Source organism: Bos indicus x Bos taurus, chromosome 24, assembly GCF_003369695.1.
Source record: "Bos indicus x Bos taurus breed Angus x Brahman F1 hybrid chromosome 24, Bos_hybrid_MaternalHap_v2.0, whole genome shotgun sequence".
Taxonomy (NCBI): Eukaryota; Metazoa; Chordata; class Mammalia; order Artiodactyla; family Bovidae; genus Bos; species Bos indicus x Bos taurus.
In genome coordinates, this window is record NC_040099.1 from 33,456,329 (window position 1) to 33,475,212 (window position 18,884).

At 51.2% G+C, this 18,884-nt stretch overlaps 1 protein-coding gene across 2 annotated transcripts in view; it reads right to left on the minus strand.

Annotated features, from left to right (window-relative positions):
* Positions 1 to 9,522: 9,522 nt before the first annotated feature.
* CABLES1 (Cdk5 and Abl enzyme substrate 1) overlaps positions 9,523 to 18,884 on the minus strand; it is a 102,678-nt gene continuing 93,316 nt past the window's right edge. For both annotated transcript variants that reach the window (XM_027525822.1, XM_027525821.1), the window contains 3 exons: positions 14,793 to 14,899; positions 12,597 to 12,804; positions 9,523 to 10,635 (listed from right to left, as the gene is read on the minus strand). In XM_027525822.1, coding sequence (XP_027381623.1) covers positions 10,495 to 10,635; positions 12,597 to 12,804; positions 14,793 to 14,899 — 456 coding nt within the window. In that variant the 3' untranslated portion in view covers positions 9,523 to 10,494. The remainder of the gene's footprint in view (positions 10,636 to 12,596; positions 12,805 to 14,792; positions 14,900 to 18,884) is intronic.

The following is an 18,884-nucleotide window of genomic DNA, read 5'->3' on the forward strand; positions in this document are numbered from 1 at the left end:
AGTCGGACATGACTGAGCAACTGAACTGAACTGAACGGGATTGTACAATCATCACTGATGTCCATTTCCAGAATTTTTTTTTATTATCTCAAGTAGAAATTCAGTACCCATTATATAATAACTCTCCATTCCCTCTATTCCTTCCCTATCTCCTAGCTCCCAGCAACCCCCTTTGTAACCTCTATTCAACCTTCTGTGTCTATGGATTTGCCTAGTCTAGGTATGTCATGTGAGTGGAGTCATATATTTGTCCTTTTGTGTCTCTCCAGCACTTTATTCTTTTTAAAAATTTTTAATAGAAAGATTAATTGATTTACAATAATTTGCTGGTTTCTGCCATACCTCAACATGAATCAGCCACATGTTACAGCATGTGGGATCTAGTTCCCTGACCGGGTATCCTGACATGAGAGCCTAGCTTGCGATTGCGGAGTCTTAGCACTGGACCACCAGGCAAGTTCTTGCACTTTCTTTAATACCCATCCCCCTTCCTTTGGCCTGCAAGAGTTGGGTTGCATGACTTTGGCCTTGAGGTGTCCCTGTTCCCATCAAATCCCCAAACAAAACAAACAAGTCACTCTTCCTGGTCACTCTGAGCAGGGCTGGGAGGACACCCCACCCTGCATTTTCTTCTCTGCCTTTGAGTCCAGCTGTTCTCACCCATGCCCTCTGCAGCCCTGGCTGCTCCCACTGCAGGTGGATGGAGAGCATGGATGGCACCATGGGCCTCAGGTTTGTCTCAGCAATCCCCAGAGAGGAGGGTCCACATTCTTTGAGCAGCTCCAAGGGGCCTGCCCAGTGTGAGGTCAAAAACTCAACGAGTAAGTTGAGCTTCAGTAGCCGAAGCCCTGACTTGAGGTGAGTTGGAATCAGGCCAGCCCTGTGGGACTGGAACAACCCGATGGAACCTGAGGCCTGTAGACACCTTGTCTGTCCAAGGTTGGTGAGGCCAAGGAGATGCTGGGGAAGACGCAGAATATTGCTAAGTTTCCACCTTCTGCTGCTCCTCCCTCACAGACACGCAAACATACACACTTGCTCACTCACAGACACTCATGCACACCTGCCTTGGGGACTTATGTTTTTAAAGCCTGAGGTGAGAGGTTTACTCCAGCTATTAATCAAAAATGTGTTCTAGAAGACCCTGGGGGCCATGAACAGTGGGATCAAAGGTAACACTGAGAAGGAGAGAGGGAGTTTTCCCCAACTTCCTAGAGGGTACAGCGCTGCTCTGGCCCTTCAGCACACTGGGGACAGTCCCGGGGGCCTGTGGACAGGGGCTGCGGTGGCCCTTGAGGTGGGGAGGCTTGAGGGCCTGTGCTTCCCTGAGGGGGTGTGGGGGGAAGGGCTGGCAGCTTGTTGTTGTGTGTCCCCCCTCCCAACCCCACCCCGGGGACTCTTCGGTGGTCTTCCATCAAATCAACTTTGCCCCCAGTGGGAGACCAGATAGTAAATCCACTTTGTCCTCAGACGTGGAATTTATTTTCTTTCTTCACTTTCATTGTGAAGCTGATTCTTCAATGTTGAGAATTCTCTACCTGCCTTTTCTTGGTTAGGGGGGTCACGGCTGCCTCTGTTGGACAGGGGGTTCCGGGCAGGAGTGGAGGAGCCCCATGGAGCCCCAGTTCTTTAAAACGGGAGGGGTAAACTAGTCTCCTCATAGATTTGTGGAAATACTTAAGTGGGAAAAAGTTATGTGTGTGTGTGTATAAGTATGTGTAAACACACATTCACTGCACATGTATGTATGTTTATGTACACGTACCACATATAGACCATCTGTGGATGTATGGGGCTTAGATGGCACCCAGCACATCATAAGCCGTAAATGTTACTGTTGAATCTTATCATCACCTGGGACTTTCCCTAGTAGTTGGCTTTCTGTGGCAGGGGACTTGGGGTATCCAAGTAAATGAAGTGTGACCATGAGGTAAAGTGACTTTAAAATCTCTTTGCACTCACGTATCCCAGTGAGTGTGGAAGGTTACCTAGAAACCTTCATTCATTTCTTTAGGAAGTCATAGAACAGAGTGGATTCCATTCTCTACACGTTCACAAGCGCCAATCTCCGATGGCTCTCTGCACCACCGAAAACCATGGTTGCTCAGGCTGGTTCATGTTCCCAACTTGTGCAAACACTTTCACCCTCTTGGGCTTCCCTGGTGGCTCAGATGGTAAAGAATCTGCCTGCAATGCAGGAGACCCGGGTTCAATCCCTGGGTTGGGAAGATATCCTGAAGAATGAAATGGCCACCCACTCCAGTATCCAGTATTCTTGCCTGGAGAATCCCACAGACAGAGGAGCCTGGCGGGCTACAGCCCATGGGGTCACAAAGAGTCGGACACGACTGAGAGACGTAACCCAACACCCACCTCTTACGTAAAGGGAAAATGGAAGCTCTCAGATGAGAACTGTCACCTTCCCAGTCTCTTCCGGACAAACCTGCTCCCCTGAGCTCGCCTCAGTCCTGCTTTTCCCTGTGGAGAAGTCCCTTCCTGCTGCTCATTTTGATTCCAGCCCCACCTGCCTCCTCAGGAAGCCGAGCTGCCCTCTCTTGGTTATTTAAACTTTCCCTGACAACTGGCTTTAAACACCCTCAAGTCTTTCAACACAACAACAACAAAAAAGGAGAACAAAAAAAATGCTGAATTGGACTTCGTTCTTTAGCCCAGTCACCAGCAAGCTCCCCAGGTATCACCAAAACATCCACTAATGAGACAAAGCCGAGGGCGCCAGCTGCTGCCCTGGCCGGGAGGAGAGAACAGCAGTATCCGGAATTCAAAACCAGGAAGACAAGGTCAGAGCTTGCCAAGAATTGCAAGTTTGGTTTGATGAGGGTATCTCAGGTGGGGAGTAGAATCAGGTAATCATGGATCAGTTCAAAGAGCCGGACACGACTGAGCGACTGAACAACAATGTTGGATCAGAGTCCCACAGTCCAGGCCGGGCGGGGATGGCAAGGTGAAGGGACTGAAAAATCTTTAGGGACAAACAGGTGATGCTTTTCACAGAACAGCTGTCTTGCGGGGGAGGTTTCCGTAGGAAACACTTTGCTTGGGAGTCCCCTAAGAGTAAAGAAACGCCAATACAGACAGTGGAAGGGCCCTGCCTTGTGACTTGTGACTTCAGGCAGTAAGGTGTAGTTTCACTTCCCTCTGTCCAGGCTGAGTGCGGGTAGAAGGTTTGGTTCTCAGCCTCAAACTTCTGCCCTAGCTCCTTCCTCCTGTTCATGACTCTACTTCTCAAAAAACCCCCCCAAAACAAGAAATAAACAAAAAAGCTCTTCTCTGCCTGCTGATGCCCCTTCCTCCCCTCCTACTCATTCCTGCACCTGCCTTGGGAAGCAGGACTCACTGAGCCAAGCCTGGATGCCACAGAGGCCTCATTATCTCCCTGTCCAGTACCAGAGGTCAGCGCTTGGGGATAACTTGGGTTTAAAGAAGCAGCAAGGCACCTAGCACCCATCTGCCGCCTCTCCCAGATCCTGAGTCCCAGAGGGCAGTCAGCACCAGTGTTTGCCCAGCAGTGGGGACAAGAAAGGAGCGACTCCCTGGGAGTGAGTCGGGGAGAGTCAGTGAGTGAAATGCTATGGGAATCAGGAGGACACTTCCGGCTGAAACGAAACAGACAGGCTGGGAGCAGGAAATGGAACCAGCACACAGTGCATTGTTGCAGAAAGACACTTTCTTGTCATGTCTCCGAGTCTCCTGAGATCTGAACTCATGCCTAGGGTCCGTCGTGGGCAAAAGCAGTCGGTCTCAGCCCTTGCCTCTTACTCCAAGCTCTGCAGCCCAGGGCCTGGCTGGTCTGACTCAGGCCAAGCTGGTGAGTGGAGCCTGGAACTCTGGGTGAAATTGACCCAGTGGCCAAGGGTAGGCTTTGCTTAAGGGGTTCAGTGAGCAGAAGGCCCTTCCTTGACAATAACCGTGCCCCCACCTCAGTCTCGGGGGGTAAAGTGCTGGCTTCAGGTCTTTATCTTTCCCTCTTTAGCCTTCAGGAAAGTGACCTTTTGTGGGAAGGAGGAGGTGCTGGGAGAGCGTCTGAAAGTCAAGGTGAAACAGGACTCCCTGTGTCACTGGGCTTCTCCAAACTCCTTCCAAGAGGTGACTGACCACCTTCCAAGAGGTGACCTCCTGCCCGGCCTCCACCAGGTAAAGATGCTTCAAGAGCTGGTCCCTGCACCCTGCCGCACTCCTTCGTATCCACCTTGCTCTGGCCTCCACCACCACCCTCTTCTCCCCCAGCTGGTGGCTGAGGCAGGTGGCTCCTTGCTGTGTCTCTGCTCTGCAGCCCCAGCCCACCCCTCCTCGCCTTGCTCAGAGCTGTTCCATTTCCCTTGGATTTCTAGGGATCTTGTTCATGCTCTACACCCCTGACCATAGATAGCATGGCCTCCTGATCCTCTGAGGGACCATGTAACCCAGCTGCACCCCAGGGCTCTAGCAGCCAGCTGCCCCATGGGATAGGACTCATCTCATTGGACTCACAGGGCCTCTGATGATCCCTCCACCTCTACCGTCTGCCCGCTGCCCTCCCGTCACCCAGCTCCTCTGAAGGGTCAGGTGCAGACCTGCCTTTACCCAGCTGCCTGAGCACAACAGTCAGAGAGATGTCCCTTCCTCCACACTTGTGCCTTGGACACAATTTGGTGAGTGAAGCTACGGCTGAATTGCAGCCTCCCAGCACCTCCTCAACTGGGCACCTGGGCAGGGTGCAGCCACACAGCTGTGCCCTACATGGAGACGCTGGGTCACCTACCCTGGGAACCCAAATGAGTCAGTGTACCTTCCTTCTCTGGTCCTAGACATCATATCTGTGCTCCAATAGCTTCCCCTATAGAGCAGGACTTTTTAATTTTTTGCTAACTCAGTTAAGTTCAGTTATAAAATTGATGATGGCCATTTATGGAGCACCTACAGGTATTTCTTGTAGCATCTCATTTGAGCCTCCAGAACCCCTCTGATGGGAGGTATTAAGGCCCCTAGCAGGCCAGCAGAGAAGGCAATGGCAACCCACTCCAGTATTCTTGCCTGGAAAATCCCATGGGCGGAGAAAGCCTGGTAGGCTGCAGTCCATGGGGTCGTGAAGAGTTGGACACGATGGAGTGACCTCACTTTCACTTTTCACTTTCATGCATTGGAGAAGGCAATGGCAACCCACTCCAGTGTTCTTGCCTAGAGAATCCCAGGGACTGGGGAGCCTGGTGGGCTGCCATCTATGGGGTCACACAGAGTCGGACACTTCTGAAGCGACTTAGCAGCAGCAGCAGCAGCAGGCCAGCACCCTTCAGTGGCTGGCTGGAGGTCCCCTGGTCTGCTGGCCCCAGAGTCTTCTCCTTTGCTTCTCTGCTTTCCTTTCCCAGGGTTGCCCCCTCTCGACTTTCAACTGGCTGCTGCTGCTGCAAGTCATCATTTCTGATCTGGGCCCTCCTGTTTCTGGCTGTTGCTCTTCCCAAAAAAATCTCTTGCCAGCTGTCTCCCCTAGAAAACTGCTCCTGCCTCCTTCTAATGGGCTTCTCTGGTGGTTCGGACAGTAAAGAATCTGCCTGCAATGCAGGACACCCAGGTTCAATCCCTGGGTTGGGAATATCCCCTGGAGAAGGGAACAGCTACCCACTCCAGTATTCTGGCCTGGAGAATTCCATGGACAGAGGAGCTTGGGGGGCTATAGTTCATGGGGTCGCAATGAGTTGGACACAACTGAGCAAGCATGTGTCAAGCATCATCACATGCTGAGAACAGCCTGCCCAGGGGGGTGACTCTTTCGTGATGCTTTATTTGATGCAAGCAATATTTACGTGGCCAATTGCATGTGCTAGATGCTGTGCTGGGTGCGTAGGGGTATGGCAGCTGATACCATTCCTGCCCTCATGATCCCTGTGGTCTAGAGTAACAGTTAATGACTGTGAAAGGGCCTCTCTGCACCTCTGATGCGGGCCCAAGTGCTGTACATGACGCCTGGGGGCCGAGGCACAAATTGTCTCCAACAGCTCGTAACCCCTAAGCCATTCCTTGGCTCTACCTTGTGAAGTGGGTCTCGCTGCCAGCTGATGGCCTGCCCGAGGTGAACTTGGCTTCGCCTCAGAGCAAAACAAATGTGCATTTCCTAGCCACACACTGACCGGAGGGACAGCAGCCAGGAACATGCGGAGCAGAGGGGCAAAGAGAATTTGTGTTAATTGTACCGCCTGTGGAAAAGCCACACACATGTGCACAATGAGAAGCTGACAGATTGAACGCTGGCGGACACCCACCCTGGCCATGTTACCCTCACTGTGATCTTTTCTTTTCTTGTTTTTTATGTGGGCCATTTTTAAAGTCTTTATTGAATTTGTTACAGTATTGTTTATGGTTTTGGTTTTGGTTTACTGGCCACAAGGCACGTGGGATCTTAGCTCCCCAACTGGGGATGGAACCCGTACTCCCTGCATTGGAAAGTCATCTTAACCATTGGACCACTGAGGAAGTCCCCTTTAATTTTGCGGGGCCCTGGTCATGTTACTGGAGGAGACCCAGGTTCAATCCCTGGGTTGGGAAGATCCCCTGGAGATGGGAATGGCTCCCCACTTCAGTATCCTTACCTGGAGAAGTCCATGGACAGAGGAGCCTGGTAAGCTACAGTGCATGGGGCCACAAAGAGTTGGACACGACTCAGTGACTTTCACTCACATGCTTATATGGAGGAATTGTACCTCTCAGATTTTCATGCATGCAAATGTCCGTGGAACCTTGTTGAGATGCAGATTCTGCATGTGTCACAAGGCCCCAGGGGATGCTGACGCCCTGATCCTCAGACCACACTTTGAGCAGCAAGATGGAAGGAGGAGATGATACATAGCACCATCCTCGCCAGGTGTGTCTTCAGGGTTCAGTCAGCCCTGTTTTTGCAGACTTTCTAGAATATCTATCTAGAAGTCTTGATGCAGTGTGGGTTGTCAGAGCTAGCACTCCCTGCTTGGGCAGTAAGAGGACCATGCCCTTCAATGATTATTTTCTTCTCTTAGAGCTTTTTGGCTCATCTGTTGCCTTGCACTTGCCGTCCTGGAAGCCACGTTTACACTCGCGTTGACAATATGTGACCCAGATTTATCGTGTGGATGTTTCCTCCCCTGTCGGGCCCTCAGCTGGGACCTGGCCAGCAACTGTCCTGACAGCCCCCAGATGAACTCAGGCTGTCTCTGGAGGAGGGGAGACCCCCAGAAACCTCTCTCTTTCAAGAACTCCTTCTATTGCTGGACAGATACTTCAATTAATGGGTAACAGAACTACTTGGCTCAAACCTGCTCAGTCCCAGCCCACCCCGCCTCCTCACGTGCAGACTGCAAGGGAGCCGAGAAGGCTTCAGGGAGAATGAGTTATAGAGGCAGCCAGGGTGTGGGGGGTGAGGGCTGGCCATTCAGTACTGCACCAGAAATGTCTGGGAGAGACAGTTCAGTGGTGAGGGCGGTAACCAGACCTATGTGCTGCTGGGATACGCAGGGGACTGGCACCTTCTGCCACCCCTGTGCCTGCATCAGCAAGGCAGGGTTGTGCTATGGAGCAGTTTGTGTAGGGTAAGGGGTGGCCCCAAATGGGCCTGCTGGGTGGACCACAGAAAGAACAGAGGAGTTTCTGATCAGGAAAAACAGCCAAGGAAAATAAACAGCTTTGTGTTGTGTGTGGGTTGCTTGCTTGAGGGTAGGTTTGACTGAGCAGGGGGAGGGTGTGGGTAGAAGGGAAAGGAGGGACCCTACTAAGTGTCACTGGGCTGAGGTTCCAAGGCTTTTAGGGGGCGGGAGACTGACCCTTCCTGGCAGGGCACACAGCGGGGCCCATGGCTTCGGGACAGGCTGGCTGCTTTACTGGCTTCGGGCTCTAACAAGACTTCACAGTCAGGCCATCAGAAGAGAGGCACCCCTGGTCCACGAGGCCAGGCTGGGAAAGCTAAGTCAGGTGGAGCGGCTTCCTGCTGTCCGACGGGCACATGGCTGTGGTGGGCTTCCCCACACATGTGGCCTTTGGGAGAACAGCAGGGGCTTCAGGGAGCCCTTCAGGGAGCAGGGCCTGCAAGGGGCCTGAACTTGCTCCTGTGGTGGAGGGTAGAAGGGGGCAGAGCCTCAGGATCTTCTAGAATAGTCTGCCTTCTCTCCACACAGGCTCAGGCTGCCTCCACGACTCTGGACCAAAGGCCGAGCGAGGATGGGAAGTGACTGGAAGGTGCCAAGTCACAGGGAGGCTCCAGCAGTGACCCTGGTCCCCTAGTCTCCACCTGGTTCTCCTTTCCCTTCAGAAAGCTCATCAAATGGACAGGAAATAGAGAGACCTCTGGACAACATCTTTTGTTCTAAGCCTCCCGCCCAACTAAATTAAAACCAATAAACGCCTCACTTAACAGACCCACAGGTCAAAATAAACTTTTAAATTAAGTCTTAAAAAAAATAGACCCACAACTTTGTAAGTCTACCTTCTAAATGCCCAAATCCAAACTGCCCCAAACCGAAGAATGTTAGCCTGACTTTAAGACAGGGGGAGGCTGCAGGGTGTAGCCCAACACACATCTGAGCTGGTGGCCTGTGTCGCCCATTGGACGTCCCCCCAAGCTTGGCAGGAGACTCAAGGTGGAGGGATGGCAGGCAGCCACCTGGAGGCAATTTCTAAATGCAAGTGACCTGGCTTCTATGTAAGGCCTTGCACCTGAAGAACTTCCCTGGTGGCTCAGATGGTAAAGAATCCACCTGCAATGCAGGAGACCTGGCTTCAATCCCTAGGTCAGGAAGATCCCCTGGAGAAGGGAATAGTTACCCACTCTAGTATTCTTGCCTGGAGAACTCCAAGGACAGAGGAACCTGGTGGGCTACAATCCATGAGGTCGTAGAGTCAGACATGACTGAGTGACTAACACTTTCAACTAGTAATTGACAAATCAGGCCAAAGAGGTCACGTTCATCATACCTCTTGACAAAATCATCTCACAACTGAACGCAGTTAAGGAAATCTGTTTGCAAAATATTTAGGACTAAACTTGGTTGCATGTCCTGTGTGCTCTCTCCCTCACCACTCTTTGAATTCCTCCAACCTGTGACTGTCAGATTCTTTCAAACCCTGCTAAGTAAAGCTGGGTACACTCTGTTCCCCCATCATCCCTTCTCTGGGATGAGATGCTCTGAATCTGTATGTGGGATTGACGTGGAGCTGGTGGCATCTGCAAGGCAGGGTGAGGGGTGACTGCTGAGACTTACATGTCTACACATACATGGGTAGAGAAATCATAAAATATTTTAATTCTCTTTTTGCAGGGCCACAGGCTTCCTTGTCAGGTGAATCCCAGCAGGCACCTCTCTCTGGCAGCTACGAGGTGATGACATGTTGAGGGGCCTCCGTACAGGTCGCCCCAGTTAATCGGTACAAGTTGCAATGAAACCTCTGCACTAACAGCCCCGGGGACATGGTGACGCTAAGAGTTGCTGCCTCTTTGATTGACTTAACCTCAGCTCAAGACGCAGTTTGTCTCAGCGGTCAAAAAGTCTCGAAACACCAATCATGCATCTTACCCCTATTCTGGATTTTATAAAACACTTTATATATATACATATATATATAGATATAGATAGATAGCACAAGAAATGTGCCTGCGATGCACTCTAACATAGAGCACAGGAATACACCCCACGGAGCCCAACCCCAGCGTGTCCACAGGAGAAAAGTGCGAAGGTTCAATGCACACACGAGGTGTGACAGTGGAAAGGTGCAGAGTGCCGCGCCACACCTCTCCACGTGGCCCATCTGACGGTGACAGCTTGTCACCTCTGTCCCGCTAGTGGTGATGGGAGCAGGAACAGAAACTCTGTGATTAGGATATCCATGTGGTTTGGAGAGAGTGATGGTTATCCAGAGATTTATCTAGAAATAACTATTGAAGGTCAGTATGCCTCCAGGCTGGGGTCCGCGGGTGGGGCTGGCTTTGCAGGTGGAGGCTGATTCGGCATCTCTCAAACACACAGACTCTCACACTTCTCCATACACTCCTCCGAGGGAAAGTGCACTTCCAACAGCGGCTACAAAAATAGGTTGGCACGCTCTTTTGATACAGTGAGGGAATCTTCTAGAAGCTTTCCCCCTACTTCCACAAATTCTCTTCCCGGATCTGCTCTAGAACTTCGCACTCCGACTTGGAACGGGTCCAGAGAGAAGGCCCTGGACCACGCCTGCAAGGTCTGGGTGTGGCTGCGAGGAAGTCCCAGAGGGGCCAGCAAGGGACTTGTACTCGTGCTAGGGGGCAGCCATCTTCTGGACGGGTCTCCCCTTCCTGGTTGAGCAGTAATCCGCTCACTGCCCATCTCGTCTGGCCAGATGAAAGACTCCCTGAAAAGTTCCTGGTACGGCTTCTGTACAGAAACAAATGTTGAGAGGAAAAAAAGTTTGCTATGTTGAGCTCTAGTTTTGCATTTCCAGTAGTATGGCGCTACCACTCCGGGCTCAGAAGAAATGGTCCCCGGCCCTCCCAGGAGGCCTGTGCTAGGAGCTCTGGACCAGGCGTCTGTAGTGGGGCATAACTTCGTGCTCTGGGAGGTGAAGGGCAAACTCCAGGGCCACCAGCACTGGGAACTCAAAGGCAATCAGTTCTCGTCGATTCAGCCGGAACTTCTCTTCCAGTTTCTGCAAGAAAATGTAAGAAAACCAAAAGGCTTTTAGCCTTGAAATAAAAATCCTAGGTTTTCTCCATGTGTAGTCTCTATATCCATCAGCCAGCATTTACAGAGAACCCCGTTATGGGCAAGACTGTGGAGGAAGAAAGGGACGTGTCAGCTGTGTTTCCTGCTCGCAGTCCTAGGGCAGAAGGACTCATACCTCCTGAGGATCCACAGGCTGCCGGGAGCCTGACATACATCCCATGACTTCATTTAATCCCTCAATAATCTTACGGTGTCAGTGGTTTTTCAAATTATTTATTTATTTATCTGGCTTCACCAGGTCGTAGTTGCAGCATGTGGGATCTAGTTCCCTGGCCAGGGATCGAACCACGGCCCCTTGCTGTGGGAGCATGGAGTCTTAGCCACTGGGCCACCAGAGAAGTCCCTGAATACACTGAATTTTAAAACAGGCATGCATATAACTGTCCAAGAAGGTCAGTGTTTCCTTGCTTTGATGACATTCTACTTTAAAAGCAAGGACATCGAAAAGTCTACAAACAATAAATGCTGGAGAGAGTGTGGAGAAAACGGAACACTCCTACATTGTTGGTGGGAATGTAAACTGGTACAACCACTATGGTGAACAGAACGGAGGTTCTTTAAAAAACTAAAAACAGAGCTACCATTAGACCCAGCAATCCCATTCCCGGGCATATACCCAGAGGAAATCATAATTCAAAAAGATACATGCATACCAGTGTTCATTGCAGTGCTATTTACAATAGCTAAGACATGGAAGCGACCTAAGTGTCCATCAGCAGAGGAATGGATAAAGAAGATGTGGTACACATATACAATGGAATATTACCTAGCCATAAAAAGAAGGAAATAATGCTATTTGCAGCAAAATGGGTGGACCTAGAGATTGTCTTACTGAGTGAAGTTGGCCAGAGAAAGACAAGTAACATGATATTGCTTGTACGTGGAATCTAAAAAAAATGCTAAGGTTCATTTGTACAAAATGTACATTACGTACAAAACAGAAAGAGTGAAAACAAACCTATAATTACCGGGGGAGAAAGGAAGGGAGTAAGGCAGTGGGAGATTTTGATTGACATATACACACTACTTCATATAACACAGATAAATTACAAGGACCTGCTGTATAGCACAGGGAACTCTGCTCAATACTTCTGTAATGGCCTATATGGAAAAAGAGTGGATACTATGTATATGTGGGGGCTTCTCAGGTGGTGCTAGTGGTAAAGAACCTGCCTGCCAATGCAGAAGACATAAATGATGCAGGTTCGATCCCTGGGTCGGGAAGATCCCCAAAGGACAAAAAGGAAACCCACTCCAGTACTCTTGCCTGGAAAATCCCATGGACAGAGGAGCCTGGTGGGCTACAGTCCACAGGGCTGCAGAGTCAGACACGACTAAAGTGACTTAGCGTGCACACACGCACAGACTGTGAATAACTGATTCACTTCGCTGTACACCTGAAACTAACACATTGAAGATCAACTATACCCAGATAAAAAAATTTTTAAAAATAAAAGAAAGATATTACCACTTAATCAAGCCCATGCCCTTCCCCAAAAAGGAGGTGGCCGAGGTCACAGGAGGCCAAGGTGTGTTGAGCCAATGTGACTGATGGACACTGCTGGTCACAATGCCCACAAGACCCCTGGCCATCACAGTGGCTTCTGTGGCTTTTAGAATAAGCTCACCCCTCTCAGTGCCTGAATATGGATTTTTATGGCCAGACCCAATACTAGGGATCTCCCATCTCTCTGTTCTAAGACAGCCCAAGATGTGGGGTCTGACATTTGCTGCAGAAGGGCCAATCTCATGGTCCTGGTCCCTCAGCTGGTACTAAAGATCAGAATTCTCCCAGGCAGGGTCACCAGTCAGGCTTTCTGAGAGACCAGTGCTGGCCTGGAGCATGTGCTCCCACTCCAGCCAATCAGGACTCAGGCCACTTACGTCAATTAAATGCTTGACTTCATGCTTTTTGAGGTCGCTTCCGATTTTGGCCGCTAAGAGCACGCAGGCACCGGCACAAAGCTTCCGGTTCTGTTTGTTCAGTTTTCCCTTGAGGGCGAGCTTCTCAAAGTAGACAAAGGCCATAGCCACCGTGGGCTCCTCGAGGCCACAGTCCTCCTGAGCGAGCTTCCGCATCTCTCGTTTCAGGCTACAGAAAAGCGGGAAAGAGGGAAGAGTCTTGTTAGAATATGGAGTTTCAGAGGACTGCAAAGAAAAAGACTATCCTGTCTTGAAAGCATCTTCTCTTTCTCAATCTCAAAAGGGTGATGTGGAATGGGAGTTGATCTCTATAAGCAAGATTTATGTTATATGTGGGCAACACACTTAAGAGATCAAACCAGTCAATCCTAAAGGAAATCAACCCTGAATATTCATTGGAAGGACTGATGCTGAAGCTGAAGCTCCAATACTTTGGCCACTTGATGCAAAGAGCCAACTCCTTGGAAAAGACCCTGATGCTGGAAAAGATTAATGGCAAGAGGAGAAGGGGGTGACAGAGAATGGGATGATTGGATGGCATCATTGACTCAATTAACATGAGTTTGAGCAAACTCCGAGATAGTGAAGGACCAGAGAAGCCTGACGTGCTTCAGTCCATGGGGTTGCAAGGAGTCGGACCGGACTTAGTGGCTGAACAACAACAACAGACTTAAGTCACTGGGACTTTGAACCCTTCTCTGTTGGTTAGCCTGTATTAGACCATGTCGGTTCAGGACCATGGTGAACTCAAGTGGACAGCTGAGGGTCTGGAAATGGAATAGAGCCGTTCACAGTGACAGGAGGAAACAAAGGTCATTCCAGAGAGATAGTCACTGAGATAAATTAGGTACTTGGTATCAGCTCTGCTGAAGATCACTTATGGCCACTAACTATGGCAGAAGAGGCCTTCGACTAAGAGTGCAGCAACCAGGGGAGGGAGGCCCCCGAGGGAGGGGACATATGTATACCTATGACTGATTCATACTGATGTATGGCAGAAACCAACACAAGATTGTAAAGCAATTATCCTCTAATTTGTTCTTGTTCAGTTGCTTGGTCATGTCCAGCTCTTTGTGACCCCATAGATTGTAGCATGCCGGGCTTCCCTGTCCTTCACCATCTCCCGGAACTTGCTCAAACTCATGTCCATTGAGTTGGTGATGCCATCTAACCATCTCATCCTCTGTTGCTCCCTTCTTTCCCAGCATCAGGGTCTTTTCCAATGAGTCAGCTCTTCTCATCAGGTAGCCAAAATTAAAAATAAATAACATTTTTAAAAAAGGGTGCAGCAACCAACATTCCTATGAGAATTGCCTGGCCAGCCGACCAAGTATGAATAGTTAATTTTTCTTACTTCTTGACTCGGAACATGCCAGAATCAAATCAGTATTGGGATACGTACTCACATGTAGGTTGGCACATGTTCCAACACTGTATTTGTGTATAGTTTAGCCTCCATTACCTACCACACACACACACACACACACTCTCAAATCTTGGCACACAGTCACCACAACACAGGTCAGCTTCTCTCCAGCCCAGCAAGACCGGCAGATGTGGGTCACCGCAAGGCCGATCCAATCCTCTGCAGGGGAAATTGGGGCCTGATTTTGCTTTGGCTGTTTTGCTGATGGCTTACAGATAGGGCTTGGCTGTCACCTCTGGACGGACGACTGTGGGTAGAGTTATCTCAAACCCTATAATGCCAGCTCTTTTCTGTTTTGCCTGCATTTAAGGAAGCAGGGGACCGAACGTTTCCTATTCTGACTTTCCCATAACATAAATCTTACTGAACTGTGAGCCACAGAGAGTATGAAATGATTCCTTCATGAGCAACCTCCTCCCCCACACCCTGATCCTTGTCAGCTCGTGTCCAGCCTCCCTCGGCTCTCACACTTCCGGGCGCTGGTCAGCCAGCATTGGACGAGCCTCTTTAATTAGAGCTGAACATGACCTGTTTCACTTCCCCAGAACAACAGAAGAGCCGGCATACAAAGAGTGAGCTGAGGATGTGCTGGGGGAAGGGCCTGGGGGGAAGTTCAGGTGGGGGCCCAGCCCCAGTGTGCGTGTGCGCTTGGCTGTGTCCGACTCTTTGCGACCCTCTGGACTGCAGCCGGCCAGGCTCCTCTGTCCGTGGGATTTTCCATCCCCACCTACCTCCGAATTTTGCTGAGTGTTAACTTAATGTGAGGGAACTTCTCCTTGAAGGTCTCGTTCATGTCCTTCTTGAGATCGGAGGGCTTCACATAGTCAATCACTGTGGTCTGAAACAGATCGGGCCATGTGAGTCACTCCTTAAAATACGGGTCATGGGTCATAATCACGTGCAAGTCACAGCCAACTTCTAACACCCCCACCACCAGCAACAGGGAACCCAGGCCAGACCCATCTCGAGGGCTCCACCGGATGCAGGAGCCCGTTGAGGCAGGACCGCTGCAGGTGGATGGAAACAAAAGCCCAGTCATCAGCAGGACCCGGCGACATTTAGAAACCCTGGCCGCCAGAGTCAGTGCTTGGCAGACAGTCACGAGGTTTGTGATGATGTGAGCAGGTTCAAGCAAAGACACTCCATCTTTCGTTGGGTGCCAAAGCCGGGTGAGTCCCCAGTGAGGACATTCCAGGAGCTGGAGGTGGGATGGGGGATGACTGGATCTCACCCATCTGTCTTACGTGTAGATACATGCAATGCTTCTTTCCCCCTTTTTTTGGTGTATGGGATACTAGTTCCCTGATCAGGGATGGAAATTGGGCCCCCTGCAGTGGAAGCATGGAGTTTTAATCACTTGAACTGCCAGGGAAGTCTCAGCACAACACTTCTCTTGAAAGAAGCCTCCCACTGCCGAAAGAAAAGTTTTCAAGTGCCTTCCAGCCACCCTAACCTTATGGAGGAGGAAACAGAGGGTCAGAGAGGTGACCAAGCTTGTCCCCACTGAGGAAGGGCGCACTGCTTTCCTGTTCTGAATCAGACTGAAAGGGTAGTGGTTAGTAGCAGCCAGGAGCAGCTCCAGGCGGCTGAAGGTGGAAAGGGTTGGGGGGCAGAGGCTGGAGGCTCCATGTCCAGCGAGTCAGGCAACTTGCAAAAAGTGGCTTAACCTCCCTGAGCCTCACCCTCCTCTTTGCTGCAGAAGATAAGAATCTGCTTCACAGATTTCTCTCAAAGACCAAACAAAGAGAACCCAATGTATCTAAAGCACAGTGGAGAATTTTATCAAGAAGACAACAGGGAGATGGCAGCCAACTGGGCTGTGCTCCTGTTCCACTGCTGCTAAGTCACTTCAGTCGTGTCCGACTCTGTGCAACCCCATAGACGGCAGCCCACCAGGCTCTGCCGTCCCTGGGACTCTCCAGGTAAGAACACTGGAGTGGGTTGCCATTTCCTTCTCCAATGCATGAAAGTGAAAAGTCAAAGTGAAGTTGCTCAGTCGTGTCCGACTCTTCTCGACCCCATGGACTAAAGCCTACCAGACTCCTCCATCCATGGGATTTTCCAGGCAAGAGTACTGGAGTGGGGTGCCATTGCCTTCTCTGCCTGTTCCACTGAGTCAGTGTCTAAGGGCGGGGCCTTGCTCTCAGCACTGTGATCTTGCCCAGGTGGTTTTTATGCAAATCAGATCCTCCTTTGCCTCACCTGCAATGTTACTTCTGCAGGATCATCTTCCCTATGTCCCCAGGTGGACTTGCCTAAATCCTAGTCATCCCCCTTCGCTATACGCTATAGCTTAGATAGCCAATCCCCTTCCAGACACCGCGCTGTCCTTCCCAATTCCTTCGCAGCTAGGATTCCACACACAATTCCAGTTCCTCTGGGGTGACGCACTGGTGTTAGAAAGCAGAGTGGAAGCAGAGGCTGGGCTTCTGTTCTTTCTGCTGCCAAGAGGAGTGGTGGCAGAAGCCCTGGAGTCCCAGTTTCCATTCTGTGGGTGTGGACCACAGCAGGGCAGCATGGATCCAGAGCTGGCAGCAGTGGCAGCGTCCTGACCATGCAGGTGGCAGGACTGTCATATCTGGAGCTGATGGCTGGTGCACATTCCCCTGGTGACCTGGTTCTGCAGTACAGTTTGGGGATCATTCCTGAAATCCCAATTCAGGCTGTTTCATCAGCCTCCCCAGTGACGACAGGCCATTTAGTACCCTGTAAAAAATGCCTTTCTTCTTAAACTAGTTTGAGTGGATGCTGCACTTCATAACTGAACCAGCAGACACTGTCCTCGTTGATGGCATTTACCCCTATTGTAACACGACATCTCTGGGGGGACATGGGATGACAGCAGAGCTGTTTCCCCTAAAGGCACTAATGTCATCTCTTCACTGCAGCCCTGGGGACCTCCCACGCCACTTCCTGACCAGCTCTAGCTTTAAAACAACCCAGTGAACAGCAACAACCCAGCCCAGCTTGCAGCCTTGAAGGTGGGGCCAGGAGGGCTCAGGCCATCCCAAGTCTGGACCTCACAGGAGAGGTCCTTTATTTTTACACGCAGCCTCATTCTAGCTCTTAGGGGTACAGAGCTAGGGGCTTATTTTTCCTGGTGGCAGGATGAGTGGATATGTATATTTGTTTCCACACTGGACACTTGAGAGGAGGGCAGAGGGAAGGCCAGTGAGTTGATGCTATGAGACCCTTGGCCCCCAGTGAGGGCTGCACATGATCAAGCCCTCAAATTCATTTTCTTGGTGGCAGAATTCTGAATCCTGGCTCTGCCACCCGAAGTTGCAGAGGTGGCCTTCTCTGATGCCTTCTGGGGGAGGTTTCCAGCCACTCGACATCTGGGCACCAGTGCAGGTGGTTTCAGCTCCCTGTGCCTGCTTCTTCCTCTGGCTTCTCTGTCACATGCTTTACGTTGATGGTTGCGGGGCACCAGCTGTGCAGGCTGCTCGCGATCAGGTGCTTGGGGCACGAAATCGTGGTGGCTGCGTGGGCGGCCCCCAAAGTGACAGTCTGCTCCCAGGCCCTTGCCCACACAGCGTGCCTGTGGGCCACAGTTCCAGGCTGGCCCAGGCGCCAAGTACAGGAAGACTTGCTCAGAGCCCAGGAAGACCCTGCAGTCAGATTTCAGAGGACAAGAGGCCTCGCTGTCCTCAGCCCTGGTTCCCTCGAGGGAACACTTTCTGGGAACATAGCAGCTATGGTCCCGTGTGTCTTGAGGGAGCCTACGACAGCCTCTAGAGGCTGACCTCCCCACATTCCCTCCCCCTCCCTAGAGACAGCTGTCCTCTTCCCGGTGATGGGCGTAAGCCGAGGGGGCAGTACTCAAGGCTGAGTTGCAGTGCGACCCCAGCCACTCACTTGTTCTGGCTCGTGTGTGTATGGTATGTGTGTGCGTGTGCACGCTCAGTCATGTCCAACTTTGCGACCCCATGGACTGTAGCCCGCCAGGCTCCTCTGTCCATGGAATTTTCCAGGCAAGAATACTGGACTGGATTGCCATTGCCTTCTTCAGGAGATCTTCCCAATCCGATCCAGGGATCGAACCCTTATCTCTTGTTTCCTGCATTGGTAGGCGAGTTCTTGACCACTAGCGCCACCTGCGAAGCCCAAGCCTCAAGAGAGAATGAATTAACCAGGAGGCCCATGCTTTGTTCCAAGTCGCCTCTCCCTCTAATTGCATAGTTTATGAAGACTCGCACCCAGACCCAAGTCTGGGTTTTGCCACTGCACGTGCATTCCTAGGAATCAAACTGCTAGTAAATGGGCTGTGGGCCCCTCCTGGCCTGGGACAGAGCAGGTGGCCACTGTGTTCAGTGCCATCAAATTCCCGGCCAGGGGACTGGCCAAGTGCAGGGGTCCTTGTGGCCCCAGCAATGGCCAACAGCTGGGCCAGGCAGGCTATGTGAGGGACAGGCAGCGCCATCCTTGGCGCCCACAATTTGCAGAGGAGGGGTGAGAGATGGCTTCCGTGTGCTTTCTCACAGCTGCTTGGTTGCAGGGACGCTGTGTGTGCACAGATGCAGAAAGAAGAAGGGAGGTCAGCTGGGAGGAGGAGACCATCCAAAACGCAGAAGGTCCAGGGGTATGCAATTCAGAAAGGAGCCCTGCTGGGCCGGCCCTGCCGGGTACAATGGCAGAGTTAGGGAGGCCAGCCTGGGGCTGATGCCCGCACCCCTTCTGAGATAACAGGAAAGGGCGGTAAGGCCACAACCTAGTGATCCAGTTGGAAGGATCTACCACATCTACCGGAGACGCCGAGACACCCTTGCTTTATTCAGAAACAAAGGCTTGACTCATCCTGAGAGAAGGGAGGGAGCCTCCAT